The following is a 23,653-nucleotide window of genomic DNA, read 5'->3' as shown; positions in this document are numbered from 1 at the left end:
CCCGGGTTCTAGTCCCAGTCGGGGCGCCAGATTCTGTCCCGGTTGCTCCTCTTCCAGTCCAGCTCTCTGCTGTGGCCTGGGAAGGCAGTGGAGGATGGCCCAAGTGCTTGGGCCCTGCACCCACACAGGAGACCAGGTTCCTGGCTTCGGATCAGCACAGCTCGCCAGCCGCAGCACAGCGACTGTAGCGGCCATTTGGGAGGTGAACCAACAGAAAAAGGAAGACCTTTCTCTCTCTTTCACTGTAACTCTGCCTGTCAAAAAACAAACAAACAAAACAACAATGTATTCTCAAAAACATTCCTCCCCCACCAATGAACTCATAAAGCTGCTACCATGTTATGTGATCTTTTCTCATGAATTATTATAAGCATCTTTTTACTTTTAGAATGTTATCCAAAATAATTTTGATAACTATACTGTTTCATTGTATAAATTAACTATGTTATATTTTTTACTACTATCTCCAATTTTTAAGTATATGGATAGTTTTCCATTTCTTGGTATTAAAAGTTTTATGTTGGACCTGGCATGTGGTACAGCACATTAAGCCACTGTCTGTGACATCAACATCCCCTGCTGGTGCAGGTTTGAGTCCCGGCTGCTCCACTTCTGATCTAACTAGCTGCTGATGTGCGTAGGAAAGCAGTGGAAGATGGCCCAAGTGCTTGGGCCCCTGCACACACTTGGGAGACCCAGGTGGAGTTCCAGGTTACTGGCATCCATTGTAGGGAGAGTACCAGTGGATGGAAAATCAGTCAATTCTCTCTCTCTCTCTCCCCCTCTCTCGCTCTCTCTTTCTAACTCTACCTTTCAGATAAATAAATTTTTAAACAAATGAAGTTTAAAAAAAAACTTATATGTCAAGAAACATACTTTACCTAAATGTTGGTGCACATTTCAGTATTTCTGTAACTTTGCAGTAAGTTTTGACAATGGTAAATATAAGGCTTCCAATTTTGTTCTTCTTTTTGGCCTTATTGGGTGTTTTGCATTTCCATATAAATGTCAAGCAGTTTATCAAAGTAGATTTTTTATATTTAAGCTTTAATCCATTTTAATTTATTTTGGTGAATGGCTTGAGGTAGGGATCTAACTATATGACTTTCCCCAAGTAATTAATTTTTAACACTGATACCTTTGTTCTTACAGAGTTGATGAAATAATATATCCTTTTCTCACTAATTTTAAATAAGATTCTTATCAAATACTAAGTTATTTAATTGAAGATTCTTTAATGGGCCAAGAAGGTACTCTTTGACTTCATGAAACTAATTTCATTTCATCATTTAGCATTGATTCATAAACTCTTTCCAATACCAACACCTTGGAAATTGAAGTGGGGTATCTGTGACATGCATTGGGATGGTTCAATAAAAGGAAAATTTACTTTCTCTCTGTTTTCCCTTCTTCCAGGAATGAGGTTGGCATATGTGCACGATGACTCAGAGAGCCTTGCTGATGACTTTACCATCCAGGTGTCAGATGGGAAACATAAGATACTCAAAACCATTTCAGTAGAGGTCACCCCAGTGAATGATGAGAAACCAACACTGAGCAAGTAAGCTAGCTGAAAGGAGTCCCTTTCAGATTTCCCTAATTTCAAAAAGTCTGAAATAGCCGTTGGGTAGTGTGTGTCTCCCCAGTGATGCAAATAGCTCCTATCTCAACCAGCCCCACTCACTCAGGCACCTGAAGCCTTTAGTGCTGGTGTGAGTTAATAGTGCTTCTCCTGAACCTTACTGCTTTAATGAGTTGATTTTCTTCTAAAAGTTCTAGTGGTGTAAAACTAAGAATGACTGAACACGTAGTATGGAAAGAGCATTCTATTAAATATTTAAACGCATGCATACCTACATGAACATGCCTGTATACATACTGAAGTGCAGTTAGTGTAGAGTCCACTGAAATGTCATATGAACTGCCAGCAATCCTCCTCATGAGTGTGACTGAACTTTTAAGGAGGGAATATGTCAGTTCCTCCTCTCTCATCATCTTGGAACTGCTTTGTCCGCTGGTCCTCTGCCATGTCCCATACAGATTAACATCTCCTGCCACCTCATGGCAAAATGATCAGTTTGGCAAATTCTAAGTTGATAGAATTCATTGCAGGCTTTCTCAGAATCTCCAGCTCTTCTTGAGTGTTGAGTGTAGAAAGTAACTGGTTGTAGGTTCTTATTGGAGGGCTTTACCCCTTTACTCCAAGGTGCAGCTGAGAAAGGCAGCGGGTAGACGGTCTGTGAATAACTTCCTGAAAGTATATAAACCCCCACAGCCTCCTTCACTCTACAGAAAAGGGAGGGCTTCAAACAAATGCTTCCTCACCCAACCAACTCTCCCGATATTCCCTATAGGCCTCTGGGAGGGTCCTTGAGAACCACTGTGGGGAATACTGATGATAGTTTCTCAGAGGGTTTTATCTCAGATCATTTTTCGTAGGGTTGTATCAGCTGGACTTAGGGTATTTTTCACCAGAAATTTCTGTTCTCTTATTTACTGACTAAAATGTCACATTGGGAACCTTGATTCATAATGAGATTCTGTGAAGTATTTGTGGTATTACAAAAGCTTTGTTCGATCATTGAACTTTTTCTAACAGAGAGGGAGAGCATTGAAAACTGACATCTATTAAGTACCTGATATAGAACAGCTTATTAGATTTTTTACATGTCTTTTTCCATTTATTCCTCCCCAGAATTGTGGGGCATGTGTCCTATTGTCCTAACTCAGAGACACTGAAACCAGAGAGGTTAAATAGTTTACACCAGGTATTCTCTCAACCTTGACTGACTGCAAAGGCCAAGTTCTTGCTGCTAATCCTCCTGAAACATCGGCATCTACGGAATCACCAAATCTCCTTCAACCCTGCTTCATCTCCCCACCCCTTTTTCCTTCCCATTCCTTTTTTCTTTGTCCCCCTGGGAGAGAAACTGATGTTGCCTCTTTATCTTCCATGTGAACGCTTGGGTATTTCACCTTTGCTTTCCTCTTGGGACTCCATTATTTCTTCTTCAAGTTTCTCTTATTTCTCATGGTCTTCTGCTAATGAAACATAAGCATATCATTCATGGTTAAGGGGGCAAATACTGGAGCCAGATTGACATTTCAGCCACTTCTCAGCAGTGTGATCTTGAATATATTGCATAACCTCTCTCTTTCTCTCTTTTAGCATCTCTGTAAATGATACTAATAGGATCCTATTCATGGGGTTTCTTGCTAGGATTATGTAAATAGTGAAAGTACTTGAAAGACTAGCCATACATAGCAACTGCTCATGAGCAACCCATGTCATTGTTGCAAGCAGATATCCTTATTCTAAAAAAGCAAAGACAACCCAGTCTCCATTCATTTCAATGCCAAACTGTTTGGAAGAGTAGCTTGTATACCTGCCTTCTGTTTCTGTCCACTGTCTCCAACCTCCACCTCATTACTGAAGCTGCTCACTTAAAAGTTACCCTTGGCTTTCCCACCAAGTCTGTGGCTCTTGGCAGCTTACTGGACCCTGTGGAAGCATCTGACACTGTTTCCTTGAGATCCTTTTGGATGCTGTTGGTTCCATGGGGATGTACCACACACATGGTCAGTGTCATCAGTGTCCTGTCTCAGGTGCCCACAGTGCTTTGCTCCACTTTTCTGCCCACGGGCTTCCTCTGAAGGTCAGTGACTCCTTCAGCCCATGACCAGCCACAATAGAGAACATTGTAGAAACAGCCCTTAACCTTGGTAGATAGTGGATAAGAAAAAGATCCCAGCTTCCCGTTCTTCAGAAGCACCATGTGCATCACGTTCTACAGGGTTTCTTAGAAGAGCCCCAGCAGGGTTGAACCCCAGCTGTCCAGAGCCTTTTTCTTCTTTCCCCTTCTCACCCACTCCCTCTCCCCTTTTTCCTGGGATCACTTCCCCAATAAATGACCTGAGCCACAGTCCTTTTCTTGGAGTCCCTTTTAGGGTAACCCCAGTGATGAGATGCTTTCTCTTCTCTTGGCTCTTTGATACTTAACTCCTTCACTTTCTTCTTTCCAAATACGCCATCTTCCTCATATCAGCTTACTGTCTTGATTCGTCTGTCTTTGGGAATGGCACCACTAATCTGCATTCACTCCCAACCAACTAACTGACCTTCTAGAATAATGGGCTTAATGTCTCCAATCAAGAGAGGGGCAAATGTCACCTCCTGTTGCTAGTGAATATTTGCTTTGTCCTGGGCAGTCAGGAAACACACCCTGAAGGATTCGGCTTCATACCAGGGGACAGGGAGGCCGTGGGCGCCAGTGGGTGCATTCAAGTGTTCTTCACCTGAATGCCAAGGAATTCGGGTACCCTGATTTTTCTCTGAAACTAAGCTGTCAGATTGGACAGGGTTAGGCCATGTGTGCTGGCCACAACAAGAGCCAGAAACATTGCTGGAAAGAGGTCCCTTCCTCACTTCAATGAGAGCAGAGAAAATGGCCATCATGGTGTGAAAGCAACACCAATGCTGGGACCACGGACACCACAGAGGCAGTGTCCATGGCAGAAGCAGCAGCTGCCCCAGCCACCAGGCGCTCACGTGGCAGCTGTAGCACTGGGCAAAGGTGAATCTCCGGAAAGAGAACACAAGTAGCACAGATGTTTGGCCCGTAGTTAAGATGCCCACATCCAGTATCAGAGTGCCTGGGTTCTAGTCCCAGCTCTGGCTCCTGATTCCAACCTCCTGTGAAGGCAGACTCTGGCAGGCTGCAGTGATGACTCAGTTACATCCCTGCCACTCCCATGGGAGATCCAGACTGAGTTCTGGGATCCTAGTTTCGGCCCAACCCAGTCCTGGTCTTTGTGAGTATCTGGGAGATAAACTTAATGATGGGCCCTGGTTCTGTGTGTGTGTGTGTGTCTGTGTCTCTTCCTCCCTCCCTCTCATACCCCTCTGCCTCTCTAATAATAATAATAATAATAATAATATTAATATTAATAGAAAACACGAGCTACCCAGAACATTACCAAGGACAAGAGTGATTTAGATGGCCAACAAGGACATAAATGCCACCAAACTGAGAGTAGCAATCATAAAAGTTACTGGAGCACCTATGACTAACTCATTTAGTCTCTGTAATTCCATTTATAATGTTAGAATGGCAGTACCTGGCCAACCTACTTCATCAGGTTTTATCAAATGAAATATAGGAAACAAAATCTTAACAAATTGCCACTTAGAAGACTGAAAGCCTCTCTAGGTACAAGTAATTAGAATTCTCGAGTCACCGCTCACTGTGTTCCTTGTTGCTGACCTGTCTTTTGAGACTTTGGGGTGAGAAATGAAATGAGAACCCATGTCCTGTGTCTGAGTAACAGTTTACAGTTCTTTGGGTTATTGAATATCGTTCCCTAATTGCTGAAGGGTGGGAACTGCTGGAGTCAATATGGTGTCCCCTGCTGCAGTAATACCTTCTGTTTTCATTCGCTTTTCCTACAGGAAGGCTGAAATTGCTGTGAGTATGGGGGAAACCCGTATCATCTCTAGCGCTGTTCTTTCGGCTGTAGATGAAGACTCACCCAGGGAGAAGATTTACTACCTATTTGAAAGACTTCCCCAAAATGGGCAACTTCAGCTTAAGGTTAGTGGCCTCCTTATTTTCAGAATGAATGTAGCAGGTAAAAATTTTCTCCATGCACACATTTGGGTAATTGAATTTCTTCTTTTTTAATAACCATATTTTTATTCGGAAGTGAAATTTTTCTAGTCTAGTGTGAACTCACATTCTTCTAAGTTTTCTTACTGAATTCAGAGTAAACTCGGTATCAGCATTCTTCATTGCTAGTCCTCTGCCCCCAAGATTGTCCCTAAATGCTAAGGGAGAGAGGTGAAGTTAGTTGCATGAATTCTAAGGAGAATTCAGCATCTTTTGAGATATCTTTGTTCCCACCAGATTTTTTACTTATGATCTATGTAATTTTCTTCTTCTTTTTTTTAGATTTATTGCTTTATTTGAATTCTTTTTTTTTTTTTTTTTTGACAGGCAGAGTGGACAGTGAGAGGGAGAGACAGAGAGAAAGGTCTTCCTTTGCCGTTGGTTCACCCTCCAATGGCCGCTGCGGCCGGCGCACTGCGGCCTGCGCACCGCGCTGATCCGATGGCAGGAGCCAGGTACTTATCCTGGTCTCCCATGGGGTGCAGGGCCCAAGGACTTGGGCCATCCTCCACTGCCCTCCCTGGCCACAGCAGAGAGCTGGCCTGGAAGAGGGGCAACCAGGACAGAATCCGGCGCCCCGACCGGGACTAGAACCCGGTGTGCCGGCGCCGCAAGGTGGAGGATTAGCCTAGTGAGCCGCGGCGCCAGCCCGATTTATTGCTTTATTTGAAAGAATTACAGGGTGGGGGTGGCAGGGAAGAGAGATCTCTTCCATCTGCTCGTTCACTCCCCCGATGCCTCTCATGGCCAGTGCTGGGCAGGCTGAAACAGGAGCCAGAAGCTTCTTCTGGGTTTCCCACATGGGTGCAGTGGTCCAAGCACTTAGGCCATCCTCTTCTATTTTCCCCAGGCCATAAGCAGGGAGCTAGATTGTAAGTGGAGCAGCTGAGACTCCAACGAGTCCCATATGGAATGCCAGTGCTGCAGGCAGTGGCTTTACCCACTGTACCACAATGCCAGCCCATAATTTTCTTCTTTACCATCCATCATCTCAAGCATAAAACTCCTTCAGATCCACCAACAATCAATCAGTCTGTGTGTGTGTGTGTGTGTCTGTGTGTTTCTACCTCCCTCTTTCAGATAAATTCTAGACTATTCTTAGGTATATAAAAACTTATAATGTTTTTTCATAGCCAAGAGGGTCAGGAGAATTGGAAGGAGCTGCCTCCCTCACCTTCTGCCCTCATCCTCTCACTAACAACAATCTCTGCCTCTTGACACTGGGCTGCAGGGACCTGAGACCAGTGGCCCAGTGGTCCGGGAAATGGTCCTCTCTCTACTTTAGATGCCAATCATTACTGAGATTTTCACTTCCTGCCTTTTGTGCTCAGCAATGGGCAGCTTTCTTGTTCCTCTCCCAATTCTCATCCTCCCCCCGCCCCGCCACGGGGAGCAGGACAGTCTTTATCTCTTCCCTAGGGAGACAGTTCTCTTAGCAAGCAATAGACAGAACTGTTCTGCATTCTGTTTGAGATGAACTTAAAAACTCAAAGGTTGGTGCCTTTATTCTGCCATGCAACACTGGAGTCCTCATGTTCTGGTCTAAATGGGCAAAATCTTGAATCAAAAATTAACAGTAGGGAGGGGGGACTTCCTGTGGCAGTCATCCACCCACTGACAACTATCAGATTGTAACAACAGCCATGTTTGAAACCAGTGAGTGAAGTACATGGCATAATACATTGACATCTCTAGATTTGTATATGTTCTGGATATTTCTTGCTTTAATGGAGAGCAAGTAAGTATAGAAAAGGATACAATAGGGGTCAAGTCACCTGGGTCCCATCATTAACTGTTTTTTTAAAAAAGACATTTATTTGAAAGGCAGAGTTAGAGAGGGAGAAACACAGAGAAATAATCTTCCAACTAGTGGTTCAATCCCCAAATGGCCCAACAGCCTGGGCCAGCCAGGCCAAAGTCAGGAGCCTGGAACTCCATCCAGGTCTCCTTCAAGGGTGGCAAGAGCCCAAGCCCTTGGGCCATCTTCCACTGCTTTTCCCAAGCACATTATCAGGGAGCCGTTTTGGAAAAGGAGCAGCCAGGACTTGAACCAGTACTCAAATAGGGTGCCAGCGTTGAAAGTGGCAGTTTAATCCCTGTACCACAATGGGAGCCCCTCATTAACTCTTCCAGCGGCTTGCTCTGTGCTCCTGTAACATCCCCTTCTTTCATGGTAGTCCAGGAATGGCCAAATTTCAGTCTCCTTCTGACTGTGTGTGATATCCAAGGATTTACCCAACATGAATTATAGATCAGTCACTTGGGAACATCAGTTGAGTAATCAATCAAAATGTTTATGTGAATGAGGGACTTAGGCTATCTACAATCACCCACTATTCTCAGTGTGATTATTCACCTGACTCCTTAACTTTTCATCTAATGTGGATGCAGTCCTGGAAGAGCAGCAAGGACTCACTCTGTGTGGAACAGCTTGATTGTCTTAGATTGCAGACACCACAGAGAATCAGAGTGAAGAGCAGTCACTGATTTAAATTGAGGTACAGCTGTGTCCTTATTTCATTTCAGAGAGTAATGAAGCAGAAATGCAGTGATGGCTCACACATTTGGGTGGCTTGGGAGCTGAACTGTTTTGGATATGTGAGCATCCAGATGGGTCCAGGTTCCCAGGATGGCTCCACACAGTTCTCTCCCAGCTCCCTAGGGGTTCCCCAAGATTTCCCAAAACCAGAGACCAGGATTCCAGGCCTCCCCGACTCTCAAGTGTTGTTTTCTTGTTGACCTTTCTTACATTTCCACCTGGAGTCTGACTATCTTTTTCTTCCTTTTTCTGGGCCTTCAAACAGTTCTTTCAAGTCAATCTCAAATGTAGGGGTGCAAGTGAGGAATTCGATTTAGACAAGAGAGAGCAAAACTGCTACTGTATTTACTTTCTTAGCTCATACTACAAAGGGAAAAACTTAAATAGAATTTCAGGCTGCTTAGTTGAAAATGCGAAAGAATATCTGTTTTAAACCTAGTGTTTGCAAATAGATCTTAGGATGGAGAAAGCACTGAACTTAATGATGACAATATAAACAACTTTAATCCAGCAAGCACAGAGGCTGAACATACATCTCCAAACATCAGATAGGCAAAAGTTTTGAAAAGAAGCTTTATGATATAAAAGGAATTGGCCACACAATGGGGATGGAGGGGGACAAAATCTTGCCAGGATTCCAAGGGCTGAGAGTCTCTAGAGTGATTATTAAGGGAAATACAAAGTAAATTATTTAAATTTCTGTTTTAATCTCTTAAAGCAGATAGGAAATATGCAAGATAATATCATCTAGAAAAACTCTAAGATAATATTTTCCTTGAATTACATCAAATGACTTTATGAACTACTCTTAGGAAAAGCTACACATGTATCTTAAGAAAATAAACATAAGATTATTAATAAGGTACAGATTTATTATTTCATTCCCAAATTTTCTCAGTTGTTAGCCACTCCCTCACTTCTAGCATGATAATGTCTTTTAACTGAAAATTCCACAATTTTTATAAAATCTCTGTATAGAATATATGCTTAACTAATATTGGCTTTTTTTTAGAAGATTCTGGCACAAATAATATATAATATTTGCAATTTGTATTTTTTGCTGACTTAGTAGATGTAAATATAGAGAGTGATGGAGATTTTGATCATTTTCTTTAGGTTTTGGTAAGCTTGGAAAATGGACGGGAGAGTGAATACATCTATCTTATTTTTGCTTTTTCTCCTTTAGATAAGCCCAGTAGCAAACCACTTTGAAAAAAAAATAGATTTCAGGGCCCGTGTATGGCACAGTGGGTTAAAGCCCCGACCTGCAGCGCTGGCATCCCATATGGGCGCCAGTTCAAGTCCTGCCTGTTCCACTTCTGATCCAGCTCCCTGCTAATGCGCCTGGGAAAGCAGCAGAGGATGGCCCAAGTCCCTGGCCCCTGCACCCACGTGGGAGACCTGGAAGAAACTCCTGGCTCAACTCTGGCTGTTGCGGCCATTTGGGGAGTGAACCAGTGGATGGGAGACCTCTCTCCCTCTCTCTCTCTCTCTCTCTCTCTACCTCTACCTCTACCTCTATCTCTCTCTACCTCTCCCTGTAACTCTGTCTTTCAAATAAATGAAATCTTTAAAAAAAAAGAAAAAGTATATTTCATTAGTTGTATAATGATATGAACTGAAAAAAGGAAACTCCAAAAGAAACTCATTGAATTTCTAAAGAACCTGTTCCATTGGCTTAATTATCTGCCTGCTGTCATTAATTGGAATAGTTTATCAACAATGATTGGTTATGATAAATATCTTGGAAGTAGCAATGTTGTTGAATTGTCACATGACTTCATCAAAGATCCTTTTATTGAAAATAGTTTTTTTCCCTAAGTCTTAAATTATTTAAATATATTTCCTTGAAAAGAAATAAGGTAAAATAACAAAAGTAGCCTGGGATTTCCCTGAAACACATTTTTTAAAAATGTATATGTATTCATTTATTGTTTACTTTATTTGAAAGACAGAGACAGAAACAGAAAGAGAGATCTGTCATCCAGTGATTCACTCCCCAAATGACTACAACAGTTAGAATGGGGCCAAGGAACCAGAAGACCAGACAAGCCAGGAGCCACAACTCAATCTGGGTCCCCCATGTGGGAGACAGAGACGTAAATACTTTAGCCACCATCTTTGCCTGCTTGGGGTAGCATTAGCAGGAAGCTGGATTAGAAGCAGAGCCAGGACTGTAAGAAAGACACTCTAATATGGGATGTAGACATCTTAAACAGAATCCTTAGTGTTGCTCCAAATGCCTGCCTCTGAAATAATTTTCTACTGGAGATTTTCAGGGGAAAGTCTGGAAAGAGGAGGAACCATGGACAACTGACTAATTCTGGCACCTTTCAGACAGGGAGGGACTGGGTCCCTCTCTACCCTGGCATGAAATGCACTCAGGAGGAAGTGGATCTGAACCTGCTGAGATACACACACACCGGGTCAATGGATTCCCAGAATCAAGATGGTTTCACCTTCTACCTCTGGGATGGTGACAATCAGTCCCCTGCATTTGACTGTCACATCAGCATCAAGCACATGGGAAAAGGTAAAAGTACGCCTACCAACATCAGTGGGGTCAACTTTTATAATCAGAGCTTCAAAAAGTACACAGAAAATTCATATTATGAAAAACTGTGTTAGACTTCAAGATCTTTTTGCATCACAATAAACTTCTCATTCTTCTGCAAGATTTCAAGGACCCTGTACATAACACATTGTATTTATCCATTCATCTGTGGAGGGACACAGGGGTTGCCTCTGTCTCTTGGCCATTGTGAATAATCCTGCTATGAACATGAGTGTGTAAACATACCTTCTTTTAAAAATACATTGTGAGCACCTGTGCAACCACCACATGGTTCATGGATGGGAGTAGTCACAAGGGACTTTTCCTTGTGTGCTCCTCCCACCATATGAAGAAAACTACCATCTTGAGTTATGTATTATTTTGCTTTTGTTTATAGTTTTCTTGACTTGTTCATGCAACTCCTGAAACTTTATAAACCACATGTTTTAAATGCATTTATTTATTTATTTACTTAAGAGGCAGAGGGACAGAGAGATAAAGAAAAAGTGCTCTTACCCACTGGTTCATTTCCCAAAAGCCTATAATAGCCAGGGCTTGGCTGAGGCTAAGATCAAGAGCCAGGAATCCAATCCTGGTCTCCCTTGTGGGTGGCAGGAACATAAATACTTGAGCCATCACCACTGCCTCTTAGAGTGTGCATTAGCAGAGTAGAGGGGAGACTTGAATCCAGGTACTGCAATGTTGGAGGCAAGCATCTTAAACACTAAGCTAAATGCCTGTCCCAAAAAACTACACATTTATCACTGCATGCAGCTGTAGTTCATTCATTTTGTCTCTGATTGTATTGTATGAGTAGACCACAGTTTCTTTATCCGTTGACCTGTGGAAAGGCATTTGGGTTATTTGCACCATTTTCATTGCAAGCAGTGCTGTAGTGACCATTTCAGTTGATGTCTCCTGGGGTACAAGTGTAAGTAGGGTGGACATGCTGAATCAAGGCATATGTGAATATTGAACTCTTTGCAAAATAATGAAAATTGTGTACCAATTTACACTTGCTCCAGAATTGCATGTATGAGTCTCTTGATCTACAGGCTCTTTAATACTTGCTATGGTCAATCTTTGACAACTGGAGTGTTATTAGATGGCAACAACTTGTGACCCTGTTTGCATTTCCACAGTTGTTAATGAGTTAATGAGATTGAGTCTCTTTTAATGTATTTATCAGCCTCGTGTATTTCTTCTGTGACAAGGCTCCTTATCTCTTTTGGCTAATGTTTTTATTGATGTCACTTGTTCCTACCTGTCTATGTCATCCAAGTTTTGATTTTGCACAGTCTGGCCTTTGTCTTTTATATTTACCTTGGACTTCACATGTTTTAATATGGTTCTTGACCACACCCTCTTCTGCCACACAGGTGAAATTGTCATTCATGCAAAGCCGCTTGTGGTGTCTAATGGTGACAGAGGTTTCTTGACGACCACCACGCTCCTGGCTGTGGATGGGACGGACAAGCCTGAGGAGCTTCTCTATGTCATCACTTCCCCACCACAATACGGGCAGGTAGAATATGTCCGCTATCCCGGAGTCCCCATTACAAGCTTCAGCCAGATGGACATAGCTGGACAGACAGTCTGCTATATCCATAGGAGCAAGGCTGCTGTCCCCAGTGACACATTCAGGTGAGCCCTGTGGGAACTTCCTGAACTTCCTGCCTAGAAAGAGAAAAGGAAACATGTTGCTTGACTATACTAACCACTTTATTATATATGTGATATAGATGTATGTATTTCATAATTGCATTCCTTAAGTGTACTTTAAAAAGTTTATTTTTTTGACAAAAAAGAAAAAGGAGGAAAAAAAGCTATGATTTTCTTCTTCTGCTTAACTCTATGAAACATGAAAGCACACTATTAAAATGACAGCAGCAAGGCAAGAAACTAGGTCCTGTTATTGAAAAATAAGCGCAATAAGCAGATCTAAATGCAAGCCCTTCTCTGAGGAGGAATGTGAAGAAGAGGGTCGCAGCAGAGGGAGACACGGAGAAGTAATTTCCCTCTTTTGTCAGTGTGTTTTTCTGTCTGAGGAAAATGCATTTATTAGTAAACATTTGGCATAAGCAGATACTGCCTTTTGACACAATGTGTTCCTGTAACTAAATCATAAATCATGTTGTCATAAAGTAGATCATATTTCCCCATAGAACTAATGTTATAATTGGGGACTGTGCACCTGTTCGAGGATTTTGCTTCGAATAAATCACTAGAATGAACAACAATCTGGTGAAAAGGCAGATATAACATTAATGGAAGTCTACAGTTGTTTAAAAATATGGAAATTTGTTTCAAGTTGAATAACGTGAAAGAAACTGTCTAGAACATCTACCATCTAGTACTTCTTAAAGCTGGCTTCCTTGAGGTCCATAGTAAAAATACAGGTCCTCGGGCCACTATGAGGTCAGAAAATCTTGACTTGCCTTTGGGGGAATCACGGTACATAATCCCAGTCCAAAACTTACTGATTAAGAAGGAGGTCTATGAGTACTGGCTTGTCTACCATAAACAGTATAGTTTCACCACATCATAACACAATCTTTTAGGAGCGCTTTAAAATAAGTGTGGTATACTCCTGTATTTTCAGTACAGCCTCATCAACTGTCAAATACTACTGATACACCCCTATTCAAATTGCACTGTTGGGGTGGGTGTTTGGCCTATCACTTAAGACAACCATGTGCCATGTTGGAGTACCTGAGTTCAATACCTGACTCTGGCTCCCAAATCCAGCCTAGGAGGCAGTGGTGATGGCTCCAGATTGTGTACCTACCACTTACTGGGGAAACCTGGATTGAGTTCCTGCTTCCTGGCTTCAGCCTAGCCAAGCTCTGGTCATTGTGGACATTTTGGGGGTGACCCAATAGATGGGAGCTCTCTGTCTCTCTCTGTCTTTCTCCCTCTCAAATAAATACATAAATAGGTAAATAAATAGCTAATTCATACTATGTCTGCTAAGGTGAATACCATCAGTTAGGGAGGTTTGCATGCTTTGTGAGCCCTTAAAATGAGTTCCGAAAGATGATTTAGCTAGCCCAATAGTTTAAAAAAATCCAAGGAAGCTTGAATGAATATTTTCTTTTTTCTCATGATAAATGTCCTTTGTGTAGCAGGTAATCACCTAGCTGATCAACCTCTAACCAATTTAATGCTAGTGCATTGCTATGTACTCGTCGAATATTAGATGTAGGGATTGCTTTTCAGGATGGTTTTTTTGTTTGAGACTTTGGGGTCAGTTACTGTCTCCTTGACTCACACTCTGGCCTTGTCAGGTTACACAGCTCCTGCGTCTTTTCGTCTGTGAAATGGAATCATGCTCACAACACCTGCCTCACAGAACAGTTATTGGGAGGTTGAAATCACCGTATGCATGCAAAGTACTGAGAACAACACCTGGCACACAGGAAAAACTGAAAAATTACAGCTGATCTATTTGTTGTTTGTTGTCATTGTTTATTCTTTCCTTGGCTCCATTTTTACTCTGATGTTTACAACACCCAGCATAATGTAGAAAGAAGAAAGAAGTTACAGAGAGGAGCCATTGTTCTTTTTTTTCTGTTTGCTGATGCAGGCTGAGTGCTTCTTGGCTTAACTTGTATGTATCAGATCCAGGGCTTTTAACTTTACACTTGTTTCTGAACTTCTTGCTTTTCTCTGTTGCTGCTTTCCCTAATCAAAGCCCGAAGGTGAGCCTGCTGAAGACATTAATGACCATATTCGAGAAACCAGTGACCCTGCTGGAGAAGCCAATGGATTTGAATGTGTAAAGAAGTTGAGAAATGAAGGCTAGATTTAATCATCTAGGGGGATAAAGAATACAATATCCATATATAAGGATGGGCTATGCTGTAAAATTGTCCTAATTCGCATCTATAGAAAGTCATATTAAATGGCATTTTAGGACCATTCAACCCAGGGATTTCTACATCTCTGCGTTCTCAGAGAAAAATCCAGGAAAAGCACAAAATGCAAATTTTGGAGTCTGACCCCTAAAAAGGCAACTTTGGTAAGAACACCTCAAGGCCCAGGAGTCTGTATTTTTTGAAGTTCTCCTGGCTATTGTGAGGCAGTCAGGACTGGTGGTCCCTGGTCTGGTCTACTGCTCTGAGTGAATTATGAGGAGCCCCAAGAATCCCCAGGGCCTCCCAGTGGGGTTCTGAGCTCCTCATCCCTATTTAATGCTTGATCCTGGCTCTGTTCTGTTTTTTGAAACTTTGCTTTCTAATTTCCTTCCCGCACTGGTCTTCTGGGTAAGGTTTTCCTTTAGCAGAAAGACTGTGTCACCTCTGAATCACAGAGAACCAAGAGTAGAAACTACTGCTTCAGTTCTCTCCTCCGTTCTGGTTGGTTTGAGGAGAGAGGCTGGGCTCGGGCTGGTGCTAACGCGTCTTTAACAGCTCTTCATATTTAGGTTTCCCTTCTTAACAAAAGGACCGCAGGCCTAGGCTCCACGCCACTGGGCAGTGATAGCTAGTTGGAATTACAAACGTGTTTTCTTATGCCTATTTTTTGTAGTATTTATAATGTTACAAAAATCCGAGATGGGAAGACTCCCTTTGTTCAAACAGGCACCAGAGACAGTGGAGGATTGAAGTAGTTTATTACACCAGCGGGCCCAGCTGGAATCATTTCCCGAGAACTGAGCGACAACCCCAAGTTTCTTACAATATTTATAGGTTCATCAGCATCATACCTTAGCTGTTACAGCATTGGTGGGCTTAAATTGCAGCCTGTGTGACTTAGGACCACACTTCCAGTGGTCAGTGGGCCTGGTATGTTTGTAAAAGAGGTACCAGGGGCAGATTTATTAGGACAGACTTATGCCTGGAGTTTACAGAAGTAGAACTTAGGACGTCTTCCCTCCATAGACAAGATCACAGTGGGCAGTGCTTCACTAGTTAATTGCAAGCAGCCACTTTTCAAGGTCTGTGTTGGGAGAAGGGATCTCCTTTTCTTTCTTTGTCTCTGGTTGTGGCCGTATTTCTTCTACAATAGAAACTAAGGTTTTAGCATTGAGTACTTTCAGTTTGTAGTAGTTATAAGGTTTTCTTTTAAGTTCATGTATGTAGGTAAAAATGATATCAAAATAATATCAAATAATAAGAGTATAGTTAGTACAGGCATATGTCAAAAACTAGGATGGTGATATTTGAGTGATTCAGGACAAGGAAAATGGGCAGGCATTTGGTACAGTGGTTAAGGCACTGCTTGGGATGCCCACATCCCATATCAGATTGCCTGGGTTCAAATCACAACTCTGCTTCCAAGTACAGCCTCCTGCTAATACACATCCTGGAAAGCAGTGATAAATGGTGCAAGTATTTGAGTTCCTGTCACCCATATTGGAGACCCAGATTGAGTTCCTGGCTCCTGACTTCAACCTGGCTAAGCTCTGGCTGTGGCGGGCATCTGGGGAGTGAGGCAGTGGATGGAGGATGTCTCTCTCTTTCTCTGTCTCTCTGCCTTTCATATTAATTTAACTTAAATTTCAAAAGGTTGGGAAACAGGACTAGAGAGAAAAAGCAAAGGTAGGAAAGCAATGATTCGGTCTAATCCTTTTATATATATGTGTAGGACAGCTAGTATGAGGGGTCTTCAAAAAGTTCGTGGAAAGTGTATATTACAAAAAAAAAAAAAAACTATACATGGATTTCAGATTTTCTTGCACCAAAATAAACATCTCTTTTCTTTCTGTTTTACCCATTAACTTTCTGAAGTTCACTCCTATTCATTGAATACCTGCAATGCATCAGGCAACGTATCAGATCCTCTTTTGCATGTTTTTTTTCCTCAAGCCTTATAACAATACTTTCAGAGAAATGTGGTTATTCCCATTTTATGCATGAGGCAGCCAGGATTCCAAGAGGCAGAAGTTACCTAAAATGACATCACTGAGTATCATAGCGGAATTTGGGGCCGAGAGTTCATTTCCATTGTATATTGTCATACCCCAAAAAATGATGGTGAATTTGTGCCCGCACAAAGGAACCTCCTCAATGTGTCATTCTGATATTTGGCCAGCAGTTTTACATATTTATAATGGAAAAGCCTAGCATCTGCCCAAGACTTGAATTTTAATCTTGTCATTTCACAAACCCAATCATGGGCTGTGCTGTTGTTTGTCAAGTGGCACTAAACCAAAACTGAGAGCCCATTTTAATGAAAGCATGATCATGGTGCTTTTTAAAAATTAAATATATGCAACCAATCTAATCACCTAAATTTATGTCGCTTGCTGTTAAATTTGGCAAGGAATTTGGCTGGGAAAAAAGAGATAAATTCTATGATACAGGATTTTTCCCCTCTTCCCTTTTTAATGGAGGATATGGCAGCATTAATTAAACTGGGGAGTTTCATGGTCAGGTTTTACCTTCTGCAAAAATATTTTGTGAATCATAAATTTCTCCTGCATTGTTTGGTGCTGCTGGCCTGGAAGAGAGATTTGGCAGCCTGCTTTAGGACAGATGACACCAAGTGATTAGCACGCTGACTTCAGCTGCAGGCTGCCGGGTACTAAAAGAACATGCTAATGTCCTCCATTTTGACATGCCGGCTGGACTTTTTTTTTTTTTCCCAAGGAGGAGCTGGCGCTATTTATGATTCCATTTTTATCTTTTAAATGCCATGACAGATGGCAGAGTCTTCAGCCAACTCTATTGCCAGGAAATGCAGAAAGCTTGAAAGCACTGTGTTAATGGTGAGATCAGACCAGGCAGGCACCCCAGATAAATCCGAGAGTCATTCCCTAAATTTCATGAGAACGGTGGGCATCCCGCTGCATCTTTTCCCAGGGGAGTGTCATAAGGGAAATGAAACAAAACGGACCTTGGCACCACCAGCTGCTTCCCCAGCTCCGGCCCTGTTGGTTTAAATCTCGAGTATGTGTTTGGAGGACAGTTATTTTGGTGGGGGACATTTCGTAGATCACCTGGTTGACTTTGGAGAGACATGATCAGCACTGACCTGCTCCCCTTTATTCTGCTAGCTTCCTTTAGACCGGGCACCCAACCGTCATCCTTCCCTCTGTCTCTCTGAAGCCAGTTCCCTGCCTGGGAGGAGTCAGCGTGGTAACTCATGAATACAGTTAGCTTAGAAATGGCATCCTTTTCACCCCTGACTTATTAGCTTGAGGCCAGCGCTGACAGCTGCTGGGTGTCCCAGCTGGGCACACCGACCTCAGTAAACATATTTCTGGCTCTTCGGGGATGCCCAGCCTGCTGGCCCCTGTGCCATCTGTCTGACGGCGGCCTGGCCATTTCCACTGTGGCTGGGCTGGTCACCAGGCAGGGGGGAAGTGGAGGGGGCCAGCCTGGGTCACAAGGCATCTTCAGTGTCCTCGCGGAGGTCATGCACTCACAGTGAATGTGGCTGTCCTGAGACTGAGCCGTGAGGACCTGCAAGGCATTTTTGGAGTTCAGTTGCCAGAGGAGAAAGTCGTCATCAGATATCCAAAGAGCCTGTCCCGCGGTCCACGGTGAACCTTGGTGCTCTGATGCCCGTCTCACTCTTCCTCTTTCCCCTTCCTTCTCCTTCTTTCTTTCTCTGCTGATATTTGACAGACTTTAGCTCCATGGATGATGCCAATATTTAATCTGTGTCCTTTAGTTTCCATGGCTGGTCTAAGAATCTCCACAGGGGCACACTGAAGATCCCAGGGTTGTGGGAATCTGAGACACTGGGCTTGTGAAACAGGGTGGATGGCAGGTGGGAAAGGCATTTCTGGAGGGGTCAAGCGGACAAAGGAGAACTCGGAGGTACTGAAAGGACACATCGCTTCCTCCTTATATTTCCTACAGGGAGATGTAGGATCTGGGGTGGAAATAGGAAGAAGTAATAGCAGCACCACAGAGTGAAGGCTTTGCCTGAGAAGCAGAGCATAATCTTATAGCCCCAAATGCGTCTCACTCGGCATTTGGAACTGTTAGGGTGAGTAACTTGAGCAAAAAGTTGGAAGAATCCACAGATATTGTCTAGGTGTACTATATATTTTTTAAATTAAAAAACTCATTTCATAGCATCTCATGATTCAGCAATGAAACTGCCTGTTTTGCTTAGACTACATTCATCATGGTTTGGCGTTACAAAAGGAAATCTGATTGATTTAGTTGCAGGAGATTGTGACATTTCTCAATCTACAAGTCTAAAGGAAGGTCAATACCTTATCCAGACTCTGAAAACAAAAACAAGTGATGCTGTGGGACAAAAGCCAACCGATTACATGCTTTACAAGTCTAGGAGTTTAAGATGTCAAATTGACTGTGTCGTACTTCACTTAGCAATTTTACCTTTTTTGGACATAGCTTCCTTGTCCTATGCATCACATCCTACATTCCTTGTAGGAAGTCCTACTAACTAGATAATGAGAAAGCACTTATCACTTAGCCTCACCTTCGAAGCAAAATCTGCACTCTGCCAGACTCAGCCCCTCTTTGTCTAACTGTTCTTCTCCCTGAGTCCTTGGCCTCCGACAGACTAGTTGACTCGCTGCACTCACAGGACCTGATTTCAAGGCCCTGGTGCCTTCAAGGTCAGTGCCGAAACCCTGCAGGACAAGACAAATTTCAGGGGGAATAAAGTGAACTTCTCAAATTTGCCAGAATGGTAAAAGAAATGTGAAAAAGCATGCAAAGAAAATTTTTATATAATTAAATGTTGTAGTCCACTAAAACATCATTTTTAGAGTTCCACATCAATGGAATATAATATTGTATGTTCTGTAAATATTTCTAGCAACTTTGGTACATGAGAAAAAACTGATTATACACAAGCCTGTGATTGTTTCTCAGTATATTTCTTGTGTGTATGGTAAATTTGTCAACTCCATTTGTGAGTAGCAATATTCTAATTCTTGGTTGTTTAAATGTGGCATTTGTTTGCATAATTTCATGGTACTCCTAATTCTTCTTAAACTATAAATCACATATTGAAATGTTATAAAGACCATTTAAGTCAGTATTATTGTGAGATTGACCTGGGTGCAGAGCTATCTCCTACCTGCCTTAATGTCTCCCACCAAGTTCTTCAACCTTTCTTTTCATCTGGGAAAGAACCCTTGTCTGGTACAGCTTTCATCTATCTTATAATGAGCAAGTGTGGAAGCACTAATGAGATCTGCAAAAAGTTCATGGGAAATGCATATTATGAAAACCTACACGTATATTTCCATTTTTCATGTGTGCTGAGACAAACTTGTAATTCCATTTTCCTACAAACTCTTTGAAATACCTTGGTATTTTGGAGTCGGATTGTACTTGCAATCATCTGATCCATCTTCTTTTATAGAAGAGTAAAAATAAGGCCCATAAAGAGGAGATGATTTAGGTACAGCTACATGGCTGAGTAGTGCGATTTGCCCTTAAGAAATTCACCATAAAAACATATGGATAGAGGGAATTAGCCAAATTTGTTCTATTCAGCACTTTATTGTGTTGCCCCCAATCATTAGTCATGCATGCTTAGCTTATTACATTCCAAACTGCAAAATGATAAATATATATAACGAGTTAGCTCTTCAAACTCAAATAATGCATCAAGTTGGATGTGAAATTCTTATTTGAGATAAGGAGCTATTCTCACTACTGATGACCCTGAGAAATGGCGCTGTCAGAATTTGCCTGCTCCATCCCGTGAGTACTCCGTTAATGTTGAGAAAATACTCTTGGGTAGAACGGTTAATTCACGTGTTAGCCATGACTGGCTTACTGATGGAAAGGCATCCTGAAGGACCTGCCCCTGGTTTTTCCTGTGAGTCACAGCACGACATACCGCTTAGTAAAGGTGTGTATTGTTATCGTTTCATTCCAGTGGATGGTGACACAAGAATCCATGCTGAAGGCTGCCTTGCCTCTCTTTGCCAGATTCATCGTCAGCAATGGACTGCAGACCAAGCACGGGGTGTTTCAGATCACACTGGAGGCTGTGGACAGAGCCCTGCCTGTGGTGACCAGGAATAAGGGGTTGAGACTGGCCCAAGGGGCAACGGGCCTGCTTTCCCCCGACCTCCTCCAGCTGGCCGACCCTGACACGCCTGTGGAGAACCTCACCTTCCTCCTGGCCCAGCTCCCACAGCATGGCCAGCTCTACCTGCAGGGCACCGTGCTCCTTCAACTCAATTTTACTCAGCAGGATGTGGATGGTGGCAATGTGGCCTATCAGCACTTGGGAGGGGACTCCCAGTCGGACTGCTTTACTTTCGTGGCCACAGATGGGACAAACCAAGGCTTTGTTGTGGATGGGAGAGTGTGGGAAGAACCTGTTTCATTTACCATTCAGGCAAGTATGACAAACACAATTCATGGGAGAGATGTGAAGAAAGTAACTGCGAGAACTATTTCCTTATTTCATTGAAATATGGATTGTACCTGTGCAGCATGCTAGGCACATGAATAGGAACCAAACAGTGTGGTCCCCATGTATGCACCAATGACAATTGGTGGCAGTACAGAAGGAAGCAAAAAATATCGGCTTTATCATCAGACACACCTAGGTTTGATTTGGCTTTGCCATTTATTAGCTATCTTTGAAATAACTTTGTCTTTTTTAATCTTCTGAATCTACTTGTCCTTGTTTGACAAACATGTCCGCTGTACTATGGCTGGAAATAAATAAGACAAGATATGCAAGGCACTAGCATTTTGCATGATATTCCAAGATAGCACTAACTATATGTATATGCTGTTATGAGGATCCTTACTGGTCCATGTCATCTGCTGGCATTGTAATGGGTTTTGAATGAAACATGAAAACACAAGGCAGCAAGCACCAATACTACACATGTAGCAATGGTGAGGATAATAATAGCAGCTGTTACAATTATTTTAATATTTGTAGATTGGATCCACTTTATATCTCATTCAATTCTCATAAAAATCCTATTACGTAAATTTTGTTACCTATATTTTATAGGTGAGGGAACAACATTTTAAGAAGTAAATAATTTGATCAAAATAAACAAAGAGCCCTGAAGGCGTTCTGATCCCCAATTCTGTGTCTTTCTTATGGCACTGAACTGCCACACATGCTGACTCTTATACTGATTCTTGGCAGGCATTGTGTGGTTTTCTCTTTTTAGTCAAAACACACCAAATATATTCTGGTGCTTGGTTGCCTGAACCCACTCTCATTGGATGTAGTCCACTCCTGTTCTACACATTTCCACCCACAGCAAAGAAGACATAAATTTGTGTCAGGATACTTTCTGATTAGCAAAAAAATCTTATTTCCCCCTTGCTCTTTAGTTACTGTATTAGCCAGAGAAACAGAACTACTAATATGAGTACTTGTGTATAAAATTACATCTTTATATGTCAGAGATATATGTATATATGCAAAATACACATGTGTGATATATATATATGTGATACAGAGCATATATATATATATATATGATGCAGTACATCGATAGATAAATAAAGGATTTAAGGAATGAGCTCTGTAATTATGGGGCCAGCTGGCAGGCTAGAAATCCCTAGGAGTTGATGCTGCAGTCTTGAGTCCAATGGCAGTCTTCAGGCAAAGGTCTTTCCTCTTTGGGTGACCTCAGTCTTTTCTCTTAAGGTCTGCAACTGATTGGATGAGACCCACCTACAGTATAGAGGGCAATCTGCGTTGTCTGAAGTCTACTGATTTAAGCATTAATCACACCTCAAACATACTTTTACAGCAAACAGCTAGCCCAAGGTTTAGTTAAACAACTAGGCACCATAGTGTAGCAAAGCTGACACCTAAAACTAACCTTGAGTCTCAGTCGATCAAGGGTGGGAATCCTGATAGCAGGTGCTGCATGAGTGTTTGGCACTAGGGAGATCCAGAAAACACCATGGAATTATGCCACAGGGAGAAGAGAGAAGGCACTGGGGGGTAGTGACACATCATGTAAGGAGCACATCACACATGTTCAGGCTGTTGTTATTGTATGCCTTAATTAGTCTCATCCCACTCTATGGTCTATCCTAACTCCCCATCCTGGGTTGAAAAATGGCCCTGTACTATCCAAGAGGAATAATTTTCTGTATTGATTCAGCTGAAAATTTATAAAAGTTATAAATTCTTGTTTTTAATTTTAAAAACATTTTTATTGATTTTCATTTTATTGGAAAAGCAGAGACAGAGATCTTCCATCTACCGATTCACTCCTCAGGTCCCCATAACCCCAGGGCTGGGGGCCAGGCTGAAGCCAAGAGCCAGAGCCAGTAACTCAATCTGGGTCTGACATGGGTGACAGGGACCCAGATGCTTGAGTGTCATGTGCTGCCTCCCAAGTTATTCAGACACAGAAAGCTAGATCAGAAGCAGCGTAGTGAGGACTCGAACCAGCACTCCAATATGGGATGCGGGCAACCCAAGCATCAACTTCATCACCATGTCAAGTGCCCACTCCCATTTTCTATTCTGAGTGCAGCCGTAAGAGTTCCTTCGGGCACCCCAGAGCAGGGAGTAGAGTTCGGAGAGAGTCCCAGTTCATAAATCACGTCTCTCCCCGCACCAGCACATCTTCAAGAGTGTTGTCTACTATCTCCTGGGAGCCGTGGAATTTACTGAGACAGAAGTGGTGGATACATGTCCTTTTTCATCAAAAGAACCAGGTTTTCCTGGCAAAACAATGATGATGTGTCAACACCTGACAAGGAAAACCTCAAACTTTCTCCCATAACTTGGGAATCCTGTGGTCTCTGAGTAAAGAGACTTAGGAAGTGACCGAACCCGCCCGTGGTCAGGAGGGGCAGCACCCTCGGTCTCCCACCTTCTCTGCAAGAACAGTCCGACACTGACCAGCGTGGAGTGATGATTGACCCAAATAATTTTACGGAGCATGGATGAACTACTTTTACAGTGACAGCTAGAAAACTGAGGGTAAAACTACTTAGATCTAACAGGGGC

The 23,653-nt window shown here is 42.5% G+C and overlaps 1 protein-coding gene across 7 annotated transcripts in view; it reads left to right on the top strand.

The window, feature by feature from the left end:
- Window positions 1–23,653, top strand: part of FREM1 (FRAS1 related extracellular matrix 1) — a 176,824-nt gene that overhangs the window by 112,059 nt on the left and 41,112 nt on the right. For 3 of the 7 annotated variants that reach the window (XM_070052344.2, XM_089316815.1, XM_089316823.1), the window contains 5 exons: window positions 1,417–1,561; window positions 5,450–5,591; window positions 10,543–10,738; window positions 12,139–12,403; window positions 20,632–21,255. In XM_070052344.2, the coding sequence (XP_069908445.2) occupies window positions 1,417–1,561; window positions 5,450–5,591; window positions 10,543–10,738; window positions 12,139–12,403; window positions 20,632–21,121 (1,238 nt within the window). In that variant the 3' untranslated portion in view covers window positions 21,122–21,255. Of the gene's footprint in view, window positions 1–1,416; window positions 1,562–5,449; window positions 5,592–10,542; window positions 10,739–12,138; window positions 12,404–20,578; window positions 21,256–23,653 lie in introns of those variants that run through there. The other 4 variants (XR_016223537.1, XR_011380085.2, XM_002708087.6 and 1 more) reach the window with 4 other exon arrangements.

This window comes from Oryctolagus cuniculus, chromosome 1 (assembly GCF_051225735.1).
Source record: "Oryctolagus cuniculus isolate XC-2025 breed Fujian yellow rabbit chromosome 1, ASM5122573v1, whole genome shotgun sequence".
Lineage (NCBI taxonomy): Eukaryota > Metazoa > Chordata > Mammalia > Lagomorpha > Leporidae > Oryctolagus > Oryctolagus cuniculus.
The sequence above is the reverse complement of the archived record's forward strand: the minus strand, read 5'-3'. Positions and strand labels throughout refer to the sequence as shown.